At 38.0% G+C, this 22005-nt stretch overlaps 1 protein-coding gene across 2 annotated transcripts in view; it reads right to left on the bottom strand.

Annotated features, from left to right (window-relative positions):
- The window catches only part of prkcab (protein kinase C, alpha, b), a 308642-nt gene that overhangs the window by 170182 nt on the left and 116455 nt on the right, over positions 1-22005 (bottom strand). For both annotated transcript variants that reach the window (XM_056454262.1, XM_056454263.1), the window contains exon 3: positions 15964-16046. In XM_056454262.1, the coding sequence (XP_056310237.1) occupies positions 15964-16046 (83 nt within the window). The remainder of the gene's footprint in view (positions 1-15963; positions 16047-22005) is intronic.

Below are 22005 nucleotides of genomic sequence, written 5' to 3'. Positions count from 1 at the left end.
TGCACATATGTCTTGGAAAATGTCCAGACCTGCCAAGCTTTGAGACCCAATGACTGGGTGAGACTGCGTCCACTCACGAGTATTTAGCCGTTCATGAACAGTTGTATGTGCTTGTTTCCATGATCCACGGGGTTTGTTGCAAGTTTTTCCCCGCAATTCTGTCAGTAAAGCTGTTGGTTTCCAGCAAGCATTTTTGATGAGAGAGCTGTATGAGAATTGGAGAACGGCGGACTTTGTCTTTTATCTGTTGAGTTTGTTACCATTCAGACACATCGCCTATATCCGTGCTGCTGTGTTCGTCATATGTTTAAAATCCTTGAGATTACCAAGGGTTAATGGTTGAAATGGACAGGGCAAGGGACCTGCTGCACTGCTATCCACTGTGTCTGCATTAAGACCTGGGGATTGAGGAAGAAAGAAGTCCTCCGCATTCATAGTAATTATATAAATCAAGGAATAGTCCAGATGTTTACCAGCTGTGGAGGTGCAAAAAAGTATGGGAAATGTAGTTTTTAAAACTAAGAAATTTATAACCCAAAACACAACCCTCACAGAAAACCTTCTGAATTTTTAAACGTTCAAAAAAAATGTAAATACAAAAAAGCTTGTATTTGTGAATTGTGGGGACATTAGATAAAGTTCCATTCTTTTTATACTCCACACACTGTATTTTCTATTGCCCTATCCCTAAACACAACCCTCAGAGTACACTGTGTGCAGTTTTACTTTCTGATAATAATAATAATAATAATAATAATAATAATAATAATAATAATAATAATAATAATAATAATAATAATAATAATAATCTGTTTATAAGTATTTTGAGACAAGGGAACATCCGCAATATCCTCATAATTCAACACCTTCTTGTAACACCATGTCATAACCATACCACATTTGTGTCCTGATGTGACACAAAAACATGTACACACACACATAGCAGGATCTGGTACACACTGAACACACACTCACACACTGATCATCCTGTGGGTCTGCGTTATTGTCGCTGCAGTGTGAGGGTGGCACTTGTGTTTATGTAACTCCTCTGAGCTTCACCTCCCCCTCTAAAACACCTCCGAATAGACTATTCCCACAATACAACACAAACACACAACACCACAGCTCTCATTAAAACATCCTGTCCACAGCAACACACCACATCATTTTATTTCAGTGCAAAAAATGTACAGGATTACACATAATTACTACTGTACGATAATGCGTTTCCCAAAGGAAACAGAAGTGCATGCAAGCAAGAAAAGAACAGCGTTATTTTGTTATTAGATTATTGGCTGGAGGAGCAGGACAAATGTGGTCAACCCGAGATGGGATTTTTAATGGCCTATGCCGATATTGAGAAATCAATCTGGCTGACGAGGCTGATATAACACATGTAATTACAGTAAATTAGATAAACAGTCAGAAAACTGGGGAAACCAAATGGACATTTATTCTGCATGCAGGCAGTCTTGTTTAAAAATACACAAAACATTGCACATACTGAATCTCTGGAAGAGCTAGATGTGGTATATTTGAAAGTTAGTGTCCACATGACAAAATACTACAGTAAATACCATAATGATTTGGAATTGTGTCCAAAATTGTGTCATTTGTTTATATTACTGTAGTAGTTGTATTACCATAATCTTCTGTAACCAAAGGCAGTTGCGGCAGCTGGAGTTGAGAATCCAACATGCAGTTTTATAAAGAATCGTCAGGCAGGCAATGGTCAAACAGGAGCAAATGGTGTAATGAGGATAATCCAAAGGCGTAGTTGAGGTCACCAGCAATAAGGTCAGTACAGGAAGAAAAACAACATAAACAAGGAAACAAGACAAGATTCAAACACGGAAAGACTAGACTAGGTTATGCTTCGTAATATTAGAGGTAAACAACAACAAGACTAAGCAATGTGTGCAATAATAAGAGGCGTATATATAGTCCTGATCATTGATCCTTACAAGCTTCAGCTGTGTGTGTGCAATCATAAAAGATCTGGAACTGGTGTGTATGTAAAGTGCATTATGGGAAACGTAGTGCAGTTCCAACCCAGGCTCAGGCTAAAAACATATTGATATATACATTTCTGGAGAGCGCCAAATATGTCCCAGGAGCTATGTTTTTTGCAGTTTTTGTTTTTGTGCACCCACCAGAGGCCGCTGTGTACGCTTTTTGAGATCTCAAATTTCTTTCGCGAGTGCCATTCGTGCCTGTTGTTATCACGTAAATCCACCAGAGGCCTCTGTTGACTGACTGATTGACCGATCGACTGAGCCTCTCCTCCTTCCCTAAACCCAACCAATAGTGTTTTCAAAAACACAGACTGACCCGCCCACCCCTTCCCTAAACCCAACCGATAGTGTTTTTAAAAGCGATGCAGAAAAAGAAAAGCCCTCACCTGATTTTTACTACGTTTTCAGATTTTACTACATTCTCACACTGTTATTTACTTGTTTATTTGACTTTTTTGGCTTCGGTTTTTGTCTTACCCACTTTCTGGAACGGTTCTTCACTGAACTCAAACCCTATCGTCGTGGTCAGCTCTTCTCTGTATCTCAAGTCTGCTGACATACATGGCTAGCTAACTGGACAAACTAGTAACAGCAGGAAAGCCGTCCATATGAATGTAAGCGGTCAGCTGGTAAGTGCGAAAAGGAACGGTGTCATACCGCCCTATAGCTTTTGTTTTAAAGATAGCTCTGGCTACATAGCTCGAATTCTCCAGAAATGTATATAGGGCCAATGTATATGCATATGTTGGATCAATCAGCTTCATTCTTTGTATAGAATATAGACATTTCGGTAGACTAATTACTTCAGACAAACACAAAACACCCAAACACTGTGGTGTTTTTTTAATGGATGTCAATGGTTACAGGTATCCAGTTTTACTCTAAATGTCCTCTTCTGTGTTAAAAAAAGGTTTTAAAAAAACAAAAACAGGTTTAAAACAAGTGAATGATGAGAGAATAAAAAACTTTGGGTGAACTATCTCTTAAGTCTTTTGTATATGTTAATCTGCTGTGATCAACCCATTGAAATATTTTTCAGTGAATATTAAATTACTGAAAGCTGCAGTTTATTTTGTATTTTTTATAGTTTTTTATCTTCTAAAAGTAACTTTAAAGTAATTAGTAATCTGATTACTTTTTACATTAAGTAATTAGTAATGCCATCAAATTACAATTTTCAAGTAATCAGTAATTTATAATCTAGTAACTTACCCAACACTGTCTATATATTAGCATAGTAAAGAGCCAAAACACTAAACTGTGAATGATCATCTGGATTCAGTCACCTTTACTAAATAGAAAGTGTTTGTGTACCTGTATTTATTCTTGATATTGTTTCATAAAGGCCTGATAAAGAGGTTTACAGTGCATCTGCCCCTTGTGTAAGCAGATTTGAGGTCATCATTGCGTTTTTGATGATGTCAGTGAGCTGTGACTGTGAGATGACGTGTGTGACGGCTCTGATGATGAGGAAATCACAGCACTCCTGACCTCCATCTGTCTGTGACCCAAACCTCCAGCAGATCTCACTAGATTCAGACAGCAGACTGCCTGCTAAATCTTCAGCTGAGTCCGACACAAAGCACAGATTAAAGCAAATGCGTATACACACAAATAATGATGTTTATACTGTAAAATATCTATTCTCCAAACTCTAAATCCATGCCTTATAAGAAAGAATCTTTACATTTTTTAAATACTACATTCTGTGTGATTTAGGAGCCATTTTCCTCACAGAGATCAAAACACGACCAACTGTAGTGGTATTACATTTATATGTCCCTACACTGTGAGGAATACAAGTTACAGACACATAAACTTTCATTTCACCATCCAAACCACAAACATTTTTCTGAGTTAAATTGCTTTTTGTGAAGAAATCCATATGCAAGCACAATTTATTTAAAACGTCAGACTTCTGTCAGGTTCTCTTCATGTGCAGTTAGGCCACTATTATCTCCCCACTGAATGAAGCAAGTGAGAAAACTCTGTGTCACTTTTTAATGGTCACTTATCACTCGATTTTTTAAACCCTCAAGTGGGGCTCGTTTCAACATCGATATCACAATGTGATCATTATGCATAGTTACACTGCAGGATAGTATGTATGGTTGAGTTTGGATTAGTTGATCATCTGCATGAGTTTTTGAGCCCTGTGGCTGTATAAGGATTTTAAAAGCAATTGCAATTGCACTGTTTGTTGGACAGCTGTTGGACAACATAATGTAATTTTGAGTTTTTTTAGGTGAGGATGTAGTTGTTTAGATTGCAACTATGCAGTTTATTTATAAGGACAGTGCCTATTTTACATATTTATAATTTTGGAGATTCACTGCGTTCACCACCATCAGCCTGTCATACTGAGCAGAGCAAAGACGGTTGACGTTCAGCCACAAGATGGCGACAGAGATCGCATAATACGTGTTTAGGGGAGAAAACTCTGCTTAATCTCAAACTACAGCTGATTAAATACTTATAAAACAGGAAAGTAACATTCTATGTCGATCTCTCTCTTTTGTATTTTGTGGTGCTGTATTTATACCATAGTAATCTGCTAGTGTTTGCTTTGCTTTGGCATTTTCAGGGTTAATTATTGTGATCTCCCAATTTGAACAGAGAAATACTGGGAAATATCAGTAGACTGATGGCATTTCATGCCGTTCAGGCTCATAATCTTAAAAAGTCAGCAAAATCACCTGTTTTGTCAACACTTTTGAAATTATACTTGAATCATTCATGCTCATTCACTAGCTCTAAAGTGATGTTGGTGAATGAGCAACGGCTCCTGCTGCTCTGACCATCAGCTGCAGATGTGTATGAATAGGTTTTACGAAAGTGTTTTTGAGACTCTCCGTGTTTGATTTTCTTTTTTATATAGACGACTATGTCATTTAACTGTTGTATAAATGCAATATCACACTTGAAGCAGTGCGATATGGCTATGTATCAGCACTGGTGGACACTCAGCCAGCGGTCTTGTGCCAACGCACGCCTCCCACTAGTGCCAATATACAGCCATATCGCATTGCTACTTGTGTAATATTGCTTATTTATGCAGATTTCCTGCCCTAAAAAAACATTCAAATCAATCTAAAACTATAAATGATTTCCAAATAAAGGTATTCATGTCATCTAGTAAAATATTATATCACTCTAACTCTGGAAAAACCGAACATTGCAATATTTAGTTATGAATATTATAGTATATATATACACACACATATATATATATATACATATATATACACATTTATATATATACACACACACACACACACATATATATATATATATATATATATATATATATATATATATATATATATATATATATATATATATATATATATATATATATATATATATATATATATATATATATATATATACCCGGAGCCAACACTTGCAACATGCAAACTCAACACAGAAATGCCAACTGGCCCAGCCAGGACTTGAACCAGCGACATTCTTGCTGTAAGTCGACAGTGCTAACCACTGAGCCAGTGCATTACGTTCAACTTCCTCGCAACAGGCCCTAGTGATAACGTGTTCATGTGATGTAGTGGTGTCTCAATTCTGTTTTAAGGGCCAAGGAGAAGGCTTTTGAATATGGATATAAAATAGAATTGGGCCTAGTAGCACACTTAAATGCACATCTTTTTCGTTAGGGATAACCTATTAAAATAATTGTGCCAAATAAACGATTAGATATGATGTGTGCTTACTGAGCTGGATAGATATGTCAAGAAATGGGCTGTGAGCTCAGTGAACTACATGAGTTACTCTCAGATCAGTGTAAAAGCCTCTCCAGAGCTCCATCTGTACACGAGCGGCGAGCTGGAGAGAGAATCGAGAGTACTTGTGAAATCACATCTTTCTTTTGTCATGTCATTTAAGCCGCTCTGCTTTAGCAGGGAGAACGATTATGTAAGTGTAACTTTTACATCCAAGACAAAGCATGAGTTAACGACATTCAACGTAAGTTTAGATTGTGCTTTTTTCCTTATTGTGATGCATATCCGAGCGAAGCAGCTTCTGAAATAAGAGATAAAAGAGATGGGGTTTAATTCGGTACATCGTTGGATTATTCAATGCTATCTCATGGCAATTCGTAACTTTTCGATTTAGTGGCTAATTCGTATGAATTCGTACGATCTCATTCGTACAATTTAGTACGATTTGCTCATCCCCCAATGACGGTTGGGTTTAGGGGTGGGGTTGGGTGCCACGCCTCCTTTTTAAAATCTGAAATTTTCGCACGACTAAACTTCATAAACTTGATATGAATTCGTACGAATTAGCTACTAAACTGACAAAACGTAAAATGCTTACGTTTCCACGTGAGATCAGGCTGGAATATTAGATGTTAGCCCCTTTCACACAGTGATAACGATAAATATCCAGAAAATTACTGGAACAACTTTACCGATAAATTTAAATATGTGCTGTTCACACAGGCAAGAACGTTTCGAAATTTTTCTGGAAAGGACCATTCACACATCCATTCCAACACTGTGAAAAATGCAGGGTTTCACACAATACCGTCATGTTGTCTTAACACAAATCGATTAAGTTAGCTTCATAATTTTTACAAAGTTGATTGAACATAAAGCAATTAAGTTATGCCACAAAAACCTTCAAGAATTATGTTGATCCAGCTCAGTATAAATAAGAAGTTTGAACAGGCAGCAAAAATTTTTTTTGAGTGAAAATACCTGTCACGATCATCATCGATTTAACAACCAGAGATCGATGGTAAATACTCACATGAACTACAAATACGTCATGTTATGGACTACATATTTAGTCATGCAACACACACACACACCTGCTCCAAGTCACCAGTGATTGCAAACACCCACACAGCTGAAGCTGCTCACAGACTGATTACGTGAACTATAAGAACAGCACAAACACACACAATGTTGCTGAGTCTTGTTATCTGTTTAGTGACATTACAATGCGTTACCTTTGTCTTGCTTTGCCATGTTTTTGACCTCTGACAAATAAGGGACTAAGCCTAAGAAAAATGAATGAATAATTTATTTTAAGGTCACAAGTGGTTGTGTAAGCATTTCACTGCATATAATACTGTGTATGACTCTGTATGTGACAAATAAAACTTGAATTTGATTTACAAAATTGTACAAAATGTATAAAATTCCTCAAAGAAACATGGTATTTAGTAAATATTGTAATGATTTTTTGTCATAGAAGAAAAATCGTACAGGGTCACAATTGGCTTGTCGTGTCCTATGAAGCCCAATCATAATTATTATGTGATTTATGAAATCATGCCATAGGCACATTTATGAGAGGCTTGATATTATGCTTGAGCGTCTTATGGATTAACATCATCAAGGCTGTGTGTGCTTTTTGGAGCGTCAGTAACTTTCTCCCCATTCTGTTGCATTATACTGTATGAGTTTGAGTGTATTCATTTGGCTGCACTAAATTATCTTTACTGCATGCTACTTCTGCATATGCTCTTAAAATGACTTATATATATAAACAAATAAGAGCAGCACACGAGCGTTCAGAGAAAAAAATAAGCATAACTTTAGGAAGGCTCGTTCATCATATAGTATATTTTAAACAGCCTATAAAAGCACACTATCTAACCAAGAGGAAGAAAGAGGACGTGTTTAAAGTGCTCATTTTAAACACTTCTCACTAATGGCTTGAAAGATAGTCCACGTCCAGCCTCAGAGGAGTCCAGTAATGAAAATATCAATATGCTCAAAGGCTTCATAGAGAGAAAGGCACGGAGAATCGCTGGGGACTTGACAGATCATTTGTTCCAATTAAATACATGTGTAAGAAATCAAAGCTGCGTCGACGCTCTGAAAGTCAGATGCAGGAACACAATGATACGACTGTGACTCACAAAGTCTGTTTGAGGCTCCGTTTCAACTGATAATTCTGTACAAAATCCTTAAGAAGTTAATTAAAGACAACACAGGCTCATTGGAAATACGTGGTTCATCCAACAGTATTGTGAATCCCCCAAAATGTACTTCCACAAATGTTTGACTGCAGTTTCAAGGTAAAATGAAAGCTACGGTGCAGTATGATGGCAACAACTTTTGCTCCTTTTAACACTAATGACATTTACAGGGACATATTATCAATGATTAAAGGATTGTTTTTTGTGTAGTTCTTTACACAACACCAAATGAATACCTCAAAAACAACTTAAAGGTGTCTATCACTAGTAAATAAATAAGTTTGCTACACCTTTGGATACAGACAACTTCTGTAGAACACTCGGGTTGGATTCCGGTGAAGCATTTAATAGACAAAAAGTAATGTAAAATAAAGGTAAAACGATGTTGTCACAGTGCAGTATGGCTGTTTCTCAATTCCAAGAACTCAGAGATTGGACTTGCGTTCTTGTGAAGACCGTTCTTGCCAAGTTATCTCAGAAGAACGAACTCAGGAGACCGCGAGAACACGTCCTGACAGAAATTAGATGCTGCGTTCTTCCTAATGGTCACATGACCTTCAATTATTTAAACATTACAGCATTCCTACAACAGTTTATTGTTTTTCCTCTTTTCACAATATATATGCATAAAGATATATGCATTTATTATGTAGACAGCGCCCTCTAGGGCTGTCAAAAATGTTAAATATTTGTCAGACTTATTTTAAAAAAGACACAATCGAATGGAAAAACCCACATTGGGATTTTTACTGTCAAGAGGAGCGAGACATGATAGTGACAAAACCCAATCTAATCTCATGAGGTAACGTAACTATTTTACCTTTTGTCGGTTTAGTGGCTAATTCGTACGAATTCAGTCGTACAAAAATGTACGATTTTAAAAAGGAGGCGTGGCACCAAACCCCACCCCTGAACCCAACCGTCATTGGGGGATGAGCAATTCGTACTAAAATGTATAAATGAGACCTTACAAATATATGCTCCACAATACAAATAAAACGAATTTCAGCAAATAAACACCCTTAATGAGTTAATGCATTTATTAAGATTTTAATGGCGATGTTTACTTTCACCGTCTCATTTAGGGAACAGTCCAGAGATAAATAAGTTATATCTCTGAACTTTAATAATCTATAATCTATATAATATATAATCGATATAATCGACATCTTTTAAATCTATATAAAATGCTGCGCTTCCCACCTCAGCCGCAATGAAATTTTGCTCTCAAGTCTGCATCGAAGCATCCACGATATCAAAAACACATCCGGGAACTTTCATACGTCCTCTGTTCTTGCGGTCTTGAGTTTTGGAACTGAACTTTTGCGGTTGATGATGACGTTACACGAGAACATGAGGACACAAGACCGCTGAAGAACACATATTGAGAAACTATATATTAGCAATATTAAGAGGTCAGTGGTTCTCTACTCAGGGGGGGCTGGCTGCCACGGGTCCTCCGACAAGGTAGGGGGTGGGGTATCGCGGATGACAGTGAAAGGGCGGGGGGGGTGTTGATTGCAGATGAAAATGAAGAGCGGTGGGGGAGGAGTGGGTCTCGGATGAAATTGAAGAGCGGACTGGGGGGGCTGGGGGGTATCGCGGGCCCTTTATTATGTCTCTGGGGGCCCCCTAAATGTATGGGCCATTAGAATTGCCTTAACCCCCATAATCCTCCCCCCCACCCCCTAGCGGTTCCCCTGTCTCTATTGTAGGTGATCTGTATAACAAGAAGTAACTTCTAGTGTATTCCCAATGTGTTTCTGAAACGTACAAAAACATACTATAAATATTGTAATTCAGACTCACAGAAATGTAGACAGCGCCCTCTAGGGCTGTCAAAAAATGTAAAATATTTGTCAGACTTATTTTAAAAAACAGACAATCGAATGCAAAAACCCACATTGGGATTTTTAGTGTGTCAAGAGGAGTGAGACATGATAGTGACAAAACCCAATCTAATCTCATGAGGTAACGTAACTATTTTACCTTTTGTCGGTTTAGTGGCTAATTCGTACGAATTCAGTCGTACAAAAATGTACGATTTTAAAAAGGAGGCGTGGCACCAAACCCCACCCCTGAACCCAACCGTCATTGGGGGATGAGCAATTCGTACTAAAATGTATGAATGAGATCGTACGAGTCCATATGTATTAGCCTCTAAATCGAAAAGTTACGAATTGCTGTGAGATAGCGTTCCATAACCAACATGGTTTGTTTTTATTAAAACAAAACATCTCAGTATTCCAGACACCTCAGAGTTCTAAGTTTTCCTACTTGGGAATAATGTCTAGAAGTCAGATATCTGACCTATGAACTTGAAGAACCCTGATTTCAGAGAGACGTGTCATCACATTCACTTTACAAATGATGACTAGATTAGCGCTTACTTACTTACTTACTTACTTACTTACTTACTTACTTCCTAAAGCATCAGATTCTTGCAATGTTTTAGAGATGATAGTATGCTGATTTAGTTACTTCTTTGAAATGACTAATGAAACTCATATCTGACTCCAAAATAAAACGAGATTCTTGACCTAGTGGATTTGTCATTGAAATGTGCAGTGTTTGTGTAGCGAAATGTACCCAGCACAACGTATTTTGTTTCACAAAAAAGTAGGCTGAGTCACATATTTACAATAAACCTGGGTTGATTAAAGACCTGAGAAGGTATAAACAATTGTTATCATTTAAAAATGAAATGAAATCTTATAGTTACATCCATAAATATGATCGCTGCATAAATAAACACAGAATTATACAGCAGTTTTGTGCTTCTTGCAACACCTAAAAATCAAGTTATTGTTGTAATTTTTTGACCTTTAAATAAATAAATAAATAAATAAAATAACAGATTTCATTACTGTCTATTTTGTAGATGTTTTCACAATGTTTTCTCTCAATCCATTAGGCTGATTAATAGATCTCTACGCACATTCATTTTCATCATGAGAGCCTCCATTCTCCACAGCTCAACAAGACAGTTCAGAAAAACTAAAATATACATGCAAATACATTAGATGCATTAAAGAAGGTACACAAATAACATCTAGAGAGCAAAACATACAGCTGAGGTAGCATTTTTTGTTCTATCTAGTAGTTAACATGCCACGGTGGCTCAGTGGTTAACACTGTCACCTCACAGCGATAAGGTTGCTGGTTCGAGTCCCGGCTGCAGGGGCGCCGCTGGCCGCCACGGCCCTTTGACAATTTATCGAGTTTGAAAATGAAGACCGGGGATCGATTGGGGGGTGCGGTGATCGCTTTTGACAGTGAATAGCGGGGGGGGGGATATGGGTGATCACGTTGGAAAGTGAAGAGAGGGGGGGGTGAACGCTGATGCATGTTCTCTCCATGTTCGTGTGAGTTTCCACCAGGAGATTCGGTTTGCCCCACAGTCCAAATAGCTGCGCTATAGGTTAGTTCAGTAAGCAAAAAGGACCATAGTGTATGAGTGGAGTGCGTGTATGAACGTGAGAGTGTATGAGGGTTTCCCAGTAGGCACTGGGTTGTGGCTGGAAGGGTGTCTGCTGTGTAAAACATTCTGGATTAGTTGGCAGTTCATTCCGCAACCCCTGATAAATAAGGGACTAAGCCGAAGGAAATGAATAGTAGCTAACATGTTAAATACTATCTAGCTAAACATTTTTGTGTAGAGGTGCACTTATAAACAGCTATTTGTGAAGTTGGTCACAAAGAAACCGAGGGCATACGAGCAAGGACGAAAGTGGGCTGTCATGGCCAAACGGGTTCACAAAGGAAAATAAATGAGTTATTTAACTGGCTGCCTCGTTATATTTACGCCCACCTACAGGCCCAGTGTACATTTACGTACAAATTCAACACAATGGAGTTGCAAACACCCAGAACCCACAACATCCGAAGGCAAAGCCGGCACATCTTCCTGCGAAATTAAAGAGCGCATATAAAACTGCAGCTTTAAATAAGAGCTGAGAGGCTTTAGTTGTGAGTCTGGAGGGTTGCAGCATCAGCTAAAGCAAGATAAAGCGTGAGGGCAGTGGAGAAAAGAGATGTGAAATGAGCAGTGTTCAGATGATGGCAGGGTCGGGTGGATGCAGAGATGGAGCCTGCGGTTGCAGCACATGCTCACACCAGGAGGACAAGAGCTTATGAGACCCTCTGACTTGCAAGCACACACATACACACGCGCACACACACAGTAACAGACAGAAAAAACATTTAGACTTTGACAATACAAAGAGCTATTTCTGACCAATTTAAGGGCTAATCACACTCAACGCATTCTTCCCTTCTGAGACGGTGCACCGCACTGCACTTTTTATGTCGCTAGGCAACCACTGAATCAGCTGCATGTTATTTAATAATATTATGATATTCACAATTTCAGTCATACAGCTCCAAACAACACGAATAAACAAGGTTGTTGCTAGATTGGATATGGTTACGGCCGGAAGTTAATGAGAATAATTTATATTATTTATTACATTTCACATTTATTGTATTTTATTAATGTCTACCCCCACCCTAACCCTAAACCCAACCGTTACAGTAATGTAAAAATATTAATTATTGTTATACAGTGTCATACCAAAAAACAACCATCCCGTCGGCGCCAATAGCCTAGTGGTAGTGCGTCAACACATAGCACCAGGGTGCTCACGGCGACCCGAGTTCGATTCCCAGCTTGAGGTCCTTTGCCGATCCTTCCCCTATCTCTGCTCTCCACACATTCCTGTCTATAAAATCTCCACTGTTCTTTCCAATAAAGGTGAAAACCCCTAAAAAATAATTATAAAAAAAAAAACATCCCCTCCATCTTTAAAAATCTCCGCAGTCATCTAACAACACAAACACTGCTGTAACTTCAAACGGAAACACTGGCTCTGTTTTCATTTAATTGGACAATGAAAAAAGACGCAACTGACTGACTAAAACGCAAGGAGCGCAGGGTACATAAGCAGTGCGCAAAAATATCATGGCCATTAGAAAATCATTCAAAAATACCCTACAATTTAGTAAAAACGTAAAATTTGTTGCACCGAGTACGTTTCGCTGCACGTTTCAGATGACAAATCCATAAGAGGGCGTTAGGGCTGTCAATACTGCTAAAAACATTCATTCGAATTTCTTTCTTACGTTATATTAAATTATATGAATTGTATTTGAATTCTAAAGGCAATAGAAGAGGCAATAGCAAAAAAAAAAACATGTTGGATGGGATCAAGGCTAGGATCAAAGTATAAATGAAAACATTTAGGTAATTCATTGATATATTATTTACTTAAATAAAAATAGTTCATTAACATTTTATTATTTATTTTGTTTGGGTTTTCCAGAACACAGTTTTCATTCAGTTCAACTGCTCTTTCAAATATTTTACAAGATGTAAATATTGAGTCATGACTGAATATTTAGTTTGTTCCTTTCACAAAGTCAGTAGGAGTATAATAGTTCCACTAGTACGATTAAACTAGTTCTTTCAAAAAGTAAAAACTCAAAGAAATGGGCAAATGGAAAAATGGCTAATAATGACTCTTTTAATGACAATAATGACATTCTTTTTTTTATACAAATAATAATTTTTTTTGAATGTTGATAACTCATGGACACCATCTGATGTCATTGTATGGGAAGGTGCATTCTACTGAAATTCTCCTTTTTGCGTTTCACAAATTTTTTTTTAATAAAACTCATTGTATGATGCAATGTATGATGAAGTGTTATCTTTGCTTAACTGACAAAAGTGCAAAGAGCAAAGTGTGCCAAAACAGTTCACTCACTCACACAGCACTGAAATGATCAAATCTAGTAAAACACCCTTCACTCTCAAAACACTCAAAAATGTGTAATTAGTATTATTATTAACGGTAATAGTAATAAAAGCAACAATGACTGGAGTAATAATTTCATTTGAAACTACATACAGTAAGAAAGCAGTTATTTAAAATTGTAATAAATATTTACTACTATAACTATTTTAAAACTAAAATAAAACTGACACAAACTTATATATACCGGTAGTATATATATATATATACAAATAGTTGAAGTCAGAATTATTAGCCCTCTTTTGATTTTTTATTTCCCAAATGATGTTCAACAGAGCAAGGAAATGTTCACAGTATGTCTGATAATATTTTTTCTTCTGGAGAAAGTCTTATTTGTTTTATTTCGGCTAGAATAAAAGCAGTTTTTAAATTTTTAAAAGCAATTTTAAGGTCAAAATTATTAGCCCCTTTAAGCTATTTTTTTTCGATAGTCTACAGAACAAACCATCATTATACAATAACTTGCCTAATTGCCCCAACCTGCCTAGTTAACCTAATTAACCTATTTAAGCCTTTAAATGTCACTTTAAGCTGTATAGAAGTGTCTTGAAAAATATCTAGTTTAATATTATTGTCTGTCATCATGGCAAAGATAAAATAAATCAGTTATTAGAAATGAGTTATTAAAACTATTATGATTTGAAATGTGTTGAATAAAAATCTTCTCTCCATTAAACAGAAATTGGGGAAAAAAATAAACAGGGGGTCTAATAATTCTGACTTCAACTGTATATATAAACATAACAACTTTTAGTTAACATATTAATATTTCTCAGTTTCACTATTGAGCCTAATTAAATCTTTATGGAAATTAATGGGGAAAATAGCACTTAAAATGTGGATGGGCAATACCCAGCAGGCACAGGATGTCAATATGACGTCAGGATGTCAATATGACGTTAGACTGACATTGTACCCTAATGTTGTGGGATGTTGCATTTTGGGTGAAAGAGAAAATTGGGTTGATCTCAGAATCTAACCTCCAACGTCGGATAGATGTTGCATTCAATTCAATTCACCTTGATTTGCATAGCGCTTAAACAATGTAGATTGTGTCAAAGCAGCTTCACATAAAGGTCATAGCAAATTGGAACAGTGTAGTTCAGTTTTTAGTGTTTAAGTTCAGTTCAGTTTAGCTCAGTTCAGTGTGGTTTAAAAATCACTACTGAGAGTCCAAACACTGAAGAGCAAATCCATCGATCCGCAGCTCTACAGATCCCAAACCATGCAAGCCAGTGGCGACAGCGGAGAGGGAAAAAAAAAAACTTCACTGCATTTTGATCACTTTCCAACAAAACCCAAAAACAACCAAATATCAACGTCAAATGATGTTACAGCTTGATGTTGTGAGAACGTTACCACTGTGATGTTTTTCAGACGTTAGATTTTGGTTGCCATACCTGACAAATATCAGTATTTGACGTCAGTATGGCGTTGGCTTAAGATGTTGGCTCGACATTGGATTTTGGTCACCAACGCAACTTAAAAATAAGTTATTGGACGTCAAAATAAAGCACATAGAATGTTTCACCCGACATCACGACCTAAATCTAAGCTAATATTAACGTCTTATGACGTTGTTTGCCTGCTGGAATAATATATAAATTTTTTTTATATAATTGTTTACCCTGATTTTCTTTTTTAGAAACTTGATAACTCATGGACACCATCTGATGTTGCTACATGAACATGTGCAGCATGAACATTCTACTGATATTCTCCTTTTTGTGTTTCACCAAAAAAAAAAACAACAACTGTCATGCTATGATGTAAGTATGAGTTTTCTTTGCTTAACTGGCAAAAGTCCAAAGAGCAAGATCTGTGCTGCCGGCCTGCCAGCTGTCACAATAATCCAACTGCAAAAACTTGCTCATGTCGAAACTTTGATTCACTCTTAGCAGAAATTACAGCGATTAAAACAACCACAACAAGCATTTCAGCGTAATACGCCTCTCCTAATGTGGTTTAGAGGCTAATGTGAGGCTAATCTAGTCAAGGGTTAACAGAAAACATGCAGAAAACGGGTCTTGCGTGGGTTTTTCTGGATGTCTGAGTAAGCAGCACTCAGGGGACATGAATGGGCCAGTAGTTCATCTCACAGCACACACACACACACACGCATACAGATCTTAACAAACACAACTGATGACAGCCTGTGTGAGTGAAATAAATAAAGACATTTACTCACATCTGTGTCTGGACCCTTATCGGCCCCTGGGCAGGAGAAGGACACAAACTCATGGCACCTTTTGTGGACCACAAAACAGCACACTGTGGATGAGAAGAAAGGAAAATTAGAGAAAACTGTTTCATATTAAAATCGAAAAACAATACGTCAAACCAAACTTCAGTTTGTCATTGAAGATTAATTTAATTCATCTTATGCCACTTATATTTTAGTATAACATTAGTGTTTAATTAACAGACTTCTTGATTTAAATATTAAAGCAACACCGTTGACTTCCATTATACACTATAAAAATGCTTTTCTTTCTTATATTTTTTTATCTTGTTTTTAGTCCAAATAGCAAAAAATTCTTAAATCAAAGAAAGTTTTCCAGACAAGCAAAACATGTTGTCTTGTTTTAAGAAATAATGTCAAAATTGAGTGCGTTTGCCTTAAAATAAGCAAAATAATCTGCTAATGGTGCAACAAAATAAGCGTATGTCAAAAAGAATAGAAATATTATTTTTCTTCTCTCATTAGCAGATTATTTTGCTTGTTTTAAGGAAAAACAACTCACTTATTAACACAATTAATTCTAGATTTAAGGATTTTTTTAGATATTTGGACTAGAAACAAGACCAAAAATCTAAACAAAACAAAACTTTTTTAGCAGTACTTAGATTTATGTATTATTTATAAAAATTTTTTTAGATGACAACATTTTTTAAAATATCTTCTTTTGTGTTCAACAGAAGAATGAAACCCTAACAAGTTTAAAATAAGCTGTGCAAAAGTAAATGATGACAGATTTTCTAACTTATCCTTTAACAGACAAAAACGATTCATACCCCTGGCAAATTTTCACTTAAAGTTACTTTTATTCTACCAGGAAGTTTTACTTTATTTTTTGCTTTTTTGACCAGAAATGACTTCTCTCAATAGATGATAAGACGATGTCACAATCACCAGCGATCCAGGCTTGCGTACTGCTGGTAAACATTCACTTTCACCCGGACTACAATCCTGTCACCTTATGAACTACAAATCCTGTCATGCACCTCAACTCACACCTGTTTTGGTTCACTTATGATTACACACACACAAGGAGTCATTACACAGACTATTTATAATATATATATATAATATATATTTATAGTCTCGTTTTTGTAGTGTTTTCTTGTTTTGACATTCTATGTTATGTTTTCTGACCCTCGCTTTGTTTATTGTTTCTTGTTGTTAGCCGCCTGGACTGATCTCTTTGCCAGTGTACCAACTACTCTTGGATTGCCCTTTATACACCAGTTTGGTCCTGTTAATGACCATTGCCTACCTGACCATTGTCTGTTTAATAAATACTGCACTTGGATCCTCAACTCCATTGTCCAGCGTCCTACAGAAGACTCGTAACATGGATCCAGCAGTTTTATTGGTCCGCCAACTACACGGTAACAGCTCACTCGAGAACCACATTCAGGACTACTTGAACATTGCTAATACCACAAATCTACCGGACTGTATGCTTGACTTTTGTATCTATGCGTTAAACAAACCCTTAAAGAGCATACATACCCATATTGGTTCTTGTGGGATGCAGACACTACTGGAATTTCTGAACTTTGCACTACTTTGCACTGGGGGGGGGGGGGGGGGGGGGGGGGGGGCAATGTAGAGTAAGATCATCTGGCAACGGGGCTTGCTATACATGCCATCGCTACATACAAAAAAATAAACAGGGGGGGCTAATAATTCTGACTTCAACTGTATAAGAAAAATTTGACATAAACTACTCATCCCTACAACCCAGCTGTTTGTGCTGATAAATATACATGCACAAGCAAACACTAATTTATTATTGTATTACTGTCGCATGGGCCCTGTTTTGTGTTGTTCCCTTTGTTCTGCTCGCCGCACCTCATTAGTTTCCATGACATTTCATTAATCACCACAGGTATTAGTTTACAGTTCTTTTATTCTTCCTGTGTTAAGATCAACTCACCGTTTACTCTCCCTCAAGTGGTTATAAACCTTAATGCGTTTCTTTTTTCTTCCGTTGAACACAAAAGAAGTTATTTTGAAGATAGGTAACTGTAGCCATTGACACAAAAATATCCAATTTTTTATTCGATGTTTGATGTAATCTCAACTGAAAATTGGAACATACACATTAAGAAATAAAGGTACAGGAGCTGTCACTGGCAGTGCCGTGCACAGATTGGCAGGTGCTCATTCACGCTACATGGTGGGGAGGGGGGGTGACGATCGCACGGAAATCATGCTAAGTGGTGGGGGGGGGGGGGGGTAGGATGATCGCGGAAATCAAGCTAAGTGTGGGGGGGCACAGAAATCACGCTAGGTGTGGGGAGGGGGTGATGGTCGCGTGGAAGTGGAAGGGCAGGGCACGGACGCGTTGGAGGGAGAGGGGTACAGGTTGAGAGGGGCTCTTCAGCCAATGAGGGCAGAGAGGCAGTGGCTCTAGCCACCTGGCCACCCCCCTGTGCACGGCCCTGGTCACTGGGGCAGTACCTTTTCAAAAGATACATATTTGTACCCAAACGGTCCACAGTGGTACCTCAAAGGTGCATATCAGTGCCCAAATGTACCTAAAAAGTACCTTTGAGGTACCATTATGGACCCTTCAGGTACAAATATGTACTTTTTGAAAAGGTACTGCCCCAGTGACAGCTCCTGTCCCTTCATTTCTGAGAGTGTAGAGTAGCCTTTTCCCTTTAACTCTTTCATGTGTGAATTTTAAACACTACAGCTGACCCTCCTGTGTGATTTTTTTGTGTGACCATTACTTGACCGTTGTTGCTAGAAGGGATACAGCTGCGATCTGAAGTTAATAAGAAGTATTTATATTATTTATTAAATTATGCATTAATTGTATGTTATTAGCATCTACCTCTACCTCAACCTTAAACCTAACCCTCACGGTAATGTTATTTGTTGTACAGTGTCACAAAAATTATCCTATATTGATGTGAGTATCCGGCGCCATGGTGGCGCAGTGGGTAGCACAATCACCTCGCAGCAAGAAAGTAGTTGGTTCAAGCCCCAGCTGGGTCAGTTGGCATTTCTGTGTGGAGTTCTCCCCATGTTCGCGTGGGTTTCCTCCGGGTGCTCCGGTTTCCCCCACAGTCTAAAGACTGTGCTATAGGTGAATTGAATAAGCTAAATTGGCCATAGTGTATGTGTGTGTTAACACAAGAGTGTATTGGTGTTGGGTTGCTGCTGAAAGGGCATCTGCTGCGTAAAACATCTGCTAGATAAGTTGGTGGTTCATTCTGCTTTGGCCACACCTGATTAATAAAGGGAATAAGACGAAAAGAAAATGAATGAATTAATGATGTCAGTATCCTCAGCTGCATCCCATCTAGACTTCACGCTCTCCTGCAGCACGGTGAAGTCTTGATGGGTTACAGCTGTGGATACTCATGTCAATATAGCGTAGTTTTTGTGACACTGTACAACAAATACTATGTTCACATTAATGTGAGGGCTGGGTTTAGGGTTGAGGTAGGGGTAGACGCTAATAAAATAGAATTGATGCGTAATAAAATAAATAATATAATTTTTTTTTTTTTTACTTCAGATCACAGCTGTATCCCTTCTAGCAACAACCCAAGGAGTGATATGAGCTGCTGGATTTATGTCATGTTTATTCATAATTTTCTAATGAAATACATGAAGGTAACCAACTGTTCATCTGGGAGAGGAATAGAGAAAATATTCTAGTAGCATAAACAGTGTGTATCTTACGTGTACAAAGCACATTGTCCAATTATATTGAAAAATAATTATTATTGCCGTCTGCGTAGACATCCGCATGTATTTTACAAGCCATGTTTTGCTTGTAGTAATGTGTATTCTAATCTCTGAAACCTAAAATAAATGTTATTTGTTTGAAGTTGTTTGACTGTGCTTAATGACAAGTGCTGCACATCTCTTTCTCTGCCTCAGCATGCACCATCAGATTTGAATTTTATCAGTGAATAACATGCGCTCTGAATGTTCTAATCACACCGGTGTGATTGTACACTTCAGGGACCAGCCAAGGCTGATCACACCGGTGTGATAGTACATTGCAGGGACCAGCCAAGGCTGATCACATCGATGTGATTATACACTTTAGGGACCAGCCAAGGCTGATCACACCGGTGTGATAGTACATTGCAGGGACCAGCCAAGGCTGATCACACCGATGTGATTATACACTTCAGGGACCAGCCAAGGCTGATCACATCAGTGTGATAGTACATTGCAGGGACCAGCCAAGGCTGATCACACCGATGTGATTATACACTTTAGAGACCAGCCAAGGCTGATCACACCGGTGTGATTATACATTTTAGGGACAAGCCAAGGCTGATCACATCGGTGTGATTGTACATTGCAGGGACCAGCCAAGGCTGATCACACCGATGCAATCATACACTTCAGGGACCAGCCAAGGCTGATCACACCGGTGTGATTATACACTTCAGGGACCAGCCAAGGCTGATCACATCGGTGTGATAGTACATTGCAGGGACCAGCCAAGGCTGATCACACCAATGTGATTATACACTTCAGGGACCAGCCAAGGCTGATCACACCAGTGTGATTGTACATTGCAGGGACCAGCCAAGGTTGATCACACCGATGTGATTATACACTTCAGGGACCAGCCAAGGCTGATCACACCGGTGTGATTATACACTTTAGGGACAAGCCAAGGCTGATCACATCGGTGTGATTGTACATTGCAGGGACCAGCCAAGGCTGATCAGACCGATGCGATTATACACTTCAGGGACCAGCCAAGGCTGATCACACCAGTGTGATTATACACTTTAGGGACCAGCCAAGGCTAATCACATCGGTGTGATTATACACATGAAAGGGTTAAAAAAACAGCCAATGGCATTTCATTTTTCTCGTAGCTCTGCCAGTGAGAGTGGTTGAGCTCAAGCGCATCAAATGAAAAGTAAATAAGAAGGGGGCGGGGCATGTCAGATACTAGAGAGCATTTGATTGGTCGAGATTTGATGAGAAACTGAAGTATATTGCAAGCTTTAGATGTTTATATCAGTTTTATATTTTCTAAACAGATATTTTGGAGCACACTAGCTTATAGATATCTTTAGAATTAACAGACTGAAACTAGCATCTAAAATTTCATGGAACCTTTAATATGTCAGTGGATTTGCAAGAGTCTTTCTAAATTGCGCTTGGATAAAACGGCAGATATCTAGAGGTATGAAAAATAAACGGAGGGATGAATTTATGTAATATCTATTCTGAAAGACCTATGAGTTGCAATAGCAGTCAGCTGCTCCTCTCCATATCACACACACACATTTAAAAAAAAAAAGCACCCCCTATTCTTTAATAATGAATGTACAGCTATATCGTTTTTGACTGTCTTTCAGATGAAACATTGCTCTGAGAGTCCTGAAGGAGACAAACATGCTGCATGGTGTTTGCAGAGCAGCTCCCAGAAGCCAACAATTTCCACATCAATCTGTAAGACACACTGTAGCCCACTGCTGCTTTGGGCAGATCGATTCCAAGCTTTATGAGCCATTCTGACTCAATAGCGCTTTTGTTCCAGAACCAACTTACAATGAAATGTTTTTAAAAGGATCATGTCTAGGGGTGTAACGCTTCACACAATTCATGCTTCAGTATGTTTTTGAAACAGGAAAAAGAAAGACAGAGTATAAAATGCCTGTGATTTCAATGCAAAAAACCCTGTAAAATGCACTCTGTAACCTTGGTAATATATATAGAAATACACAGTGAATAACTGTGAATGGACTTGGATGGCACTTTACTTGTTATGCTTTTTGTTGACATTACTATGGTTCTTTTTAGCGTTTTTTCCCATCAGTGATGTCCATTGGTGTTTATGTTACATTTAATGTTGATAAATAATGTTGATTCCATTAATTTAGTGTTATATCTGTGTGATGTGAACGGAACGCTGAAAACAGGGAGTGTGGATCCAAATGCAGGGTTTATTATGCAGAGAATGGTCAGGCAAGCAACAGTCAACACAGGAGCAAACAGATGTATACGGGC

The sequence above is a fragment of the Danio aesculapii genome, chromosome 3, assembly GCF_903798145.1.
Source record: "Danio aesculapii chromosome 3, fDanAes4.1, whole genome shotgun sequence".
Taxonomy (NCBI): Eukaryota; Metazoa; Chordata; class Actinopteri; order Cypriniformes; family Danionidae; genus Danio; species Danio aesculapii.
Note: the sequence above shows the minus strand (reverse complement) of the source record. Positions and strands in the feature narration are given on the sequence as shown.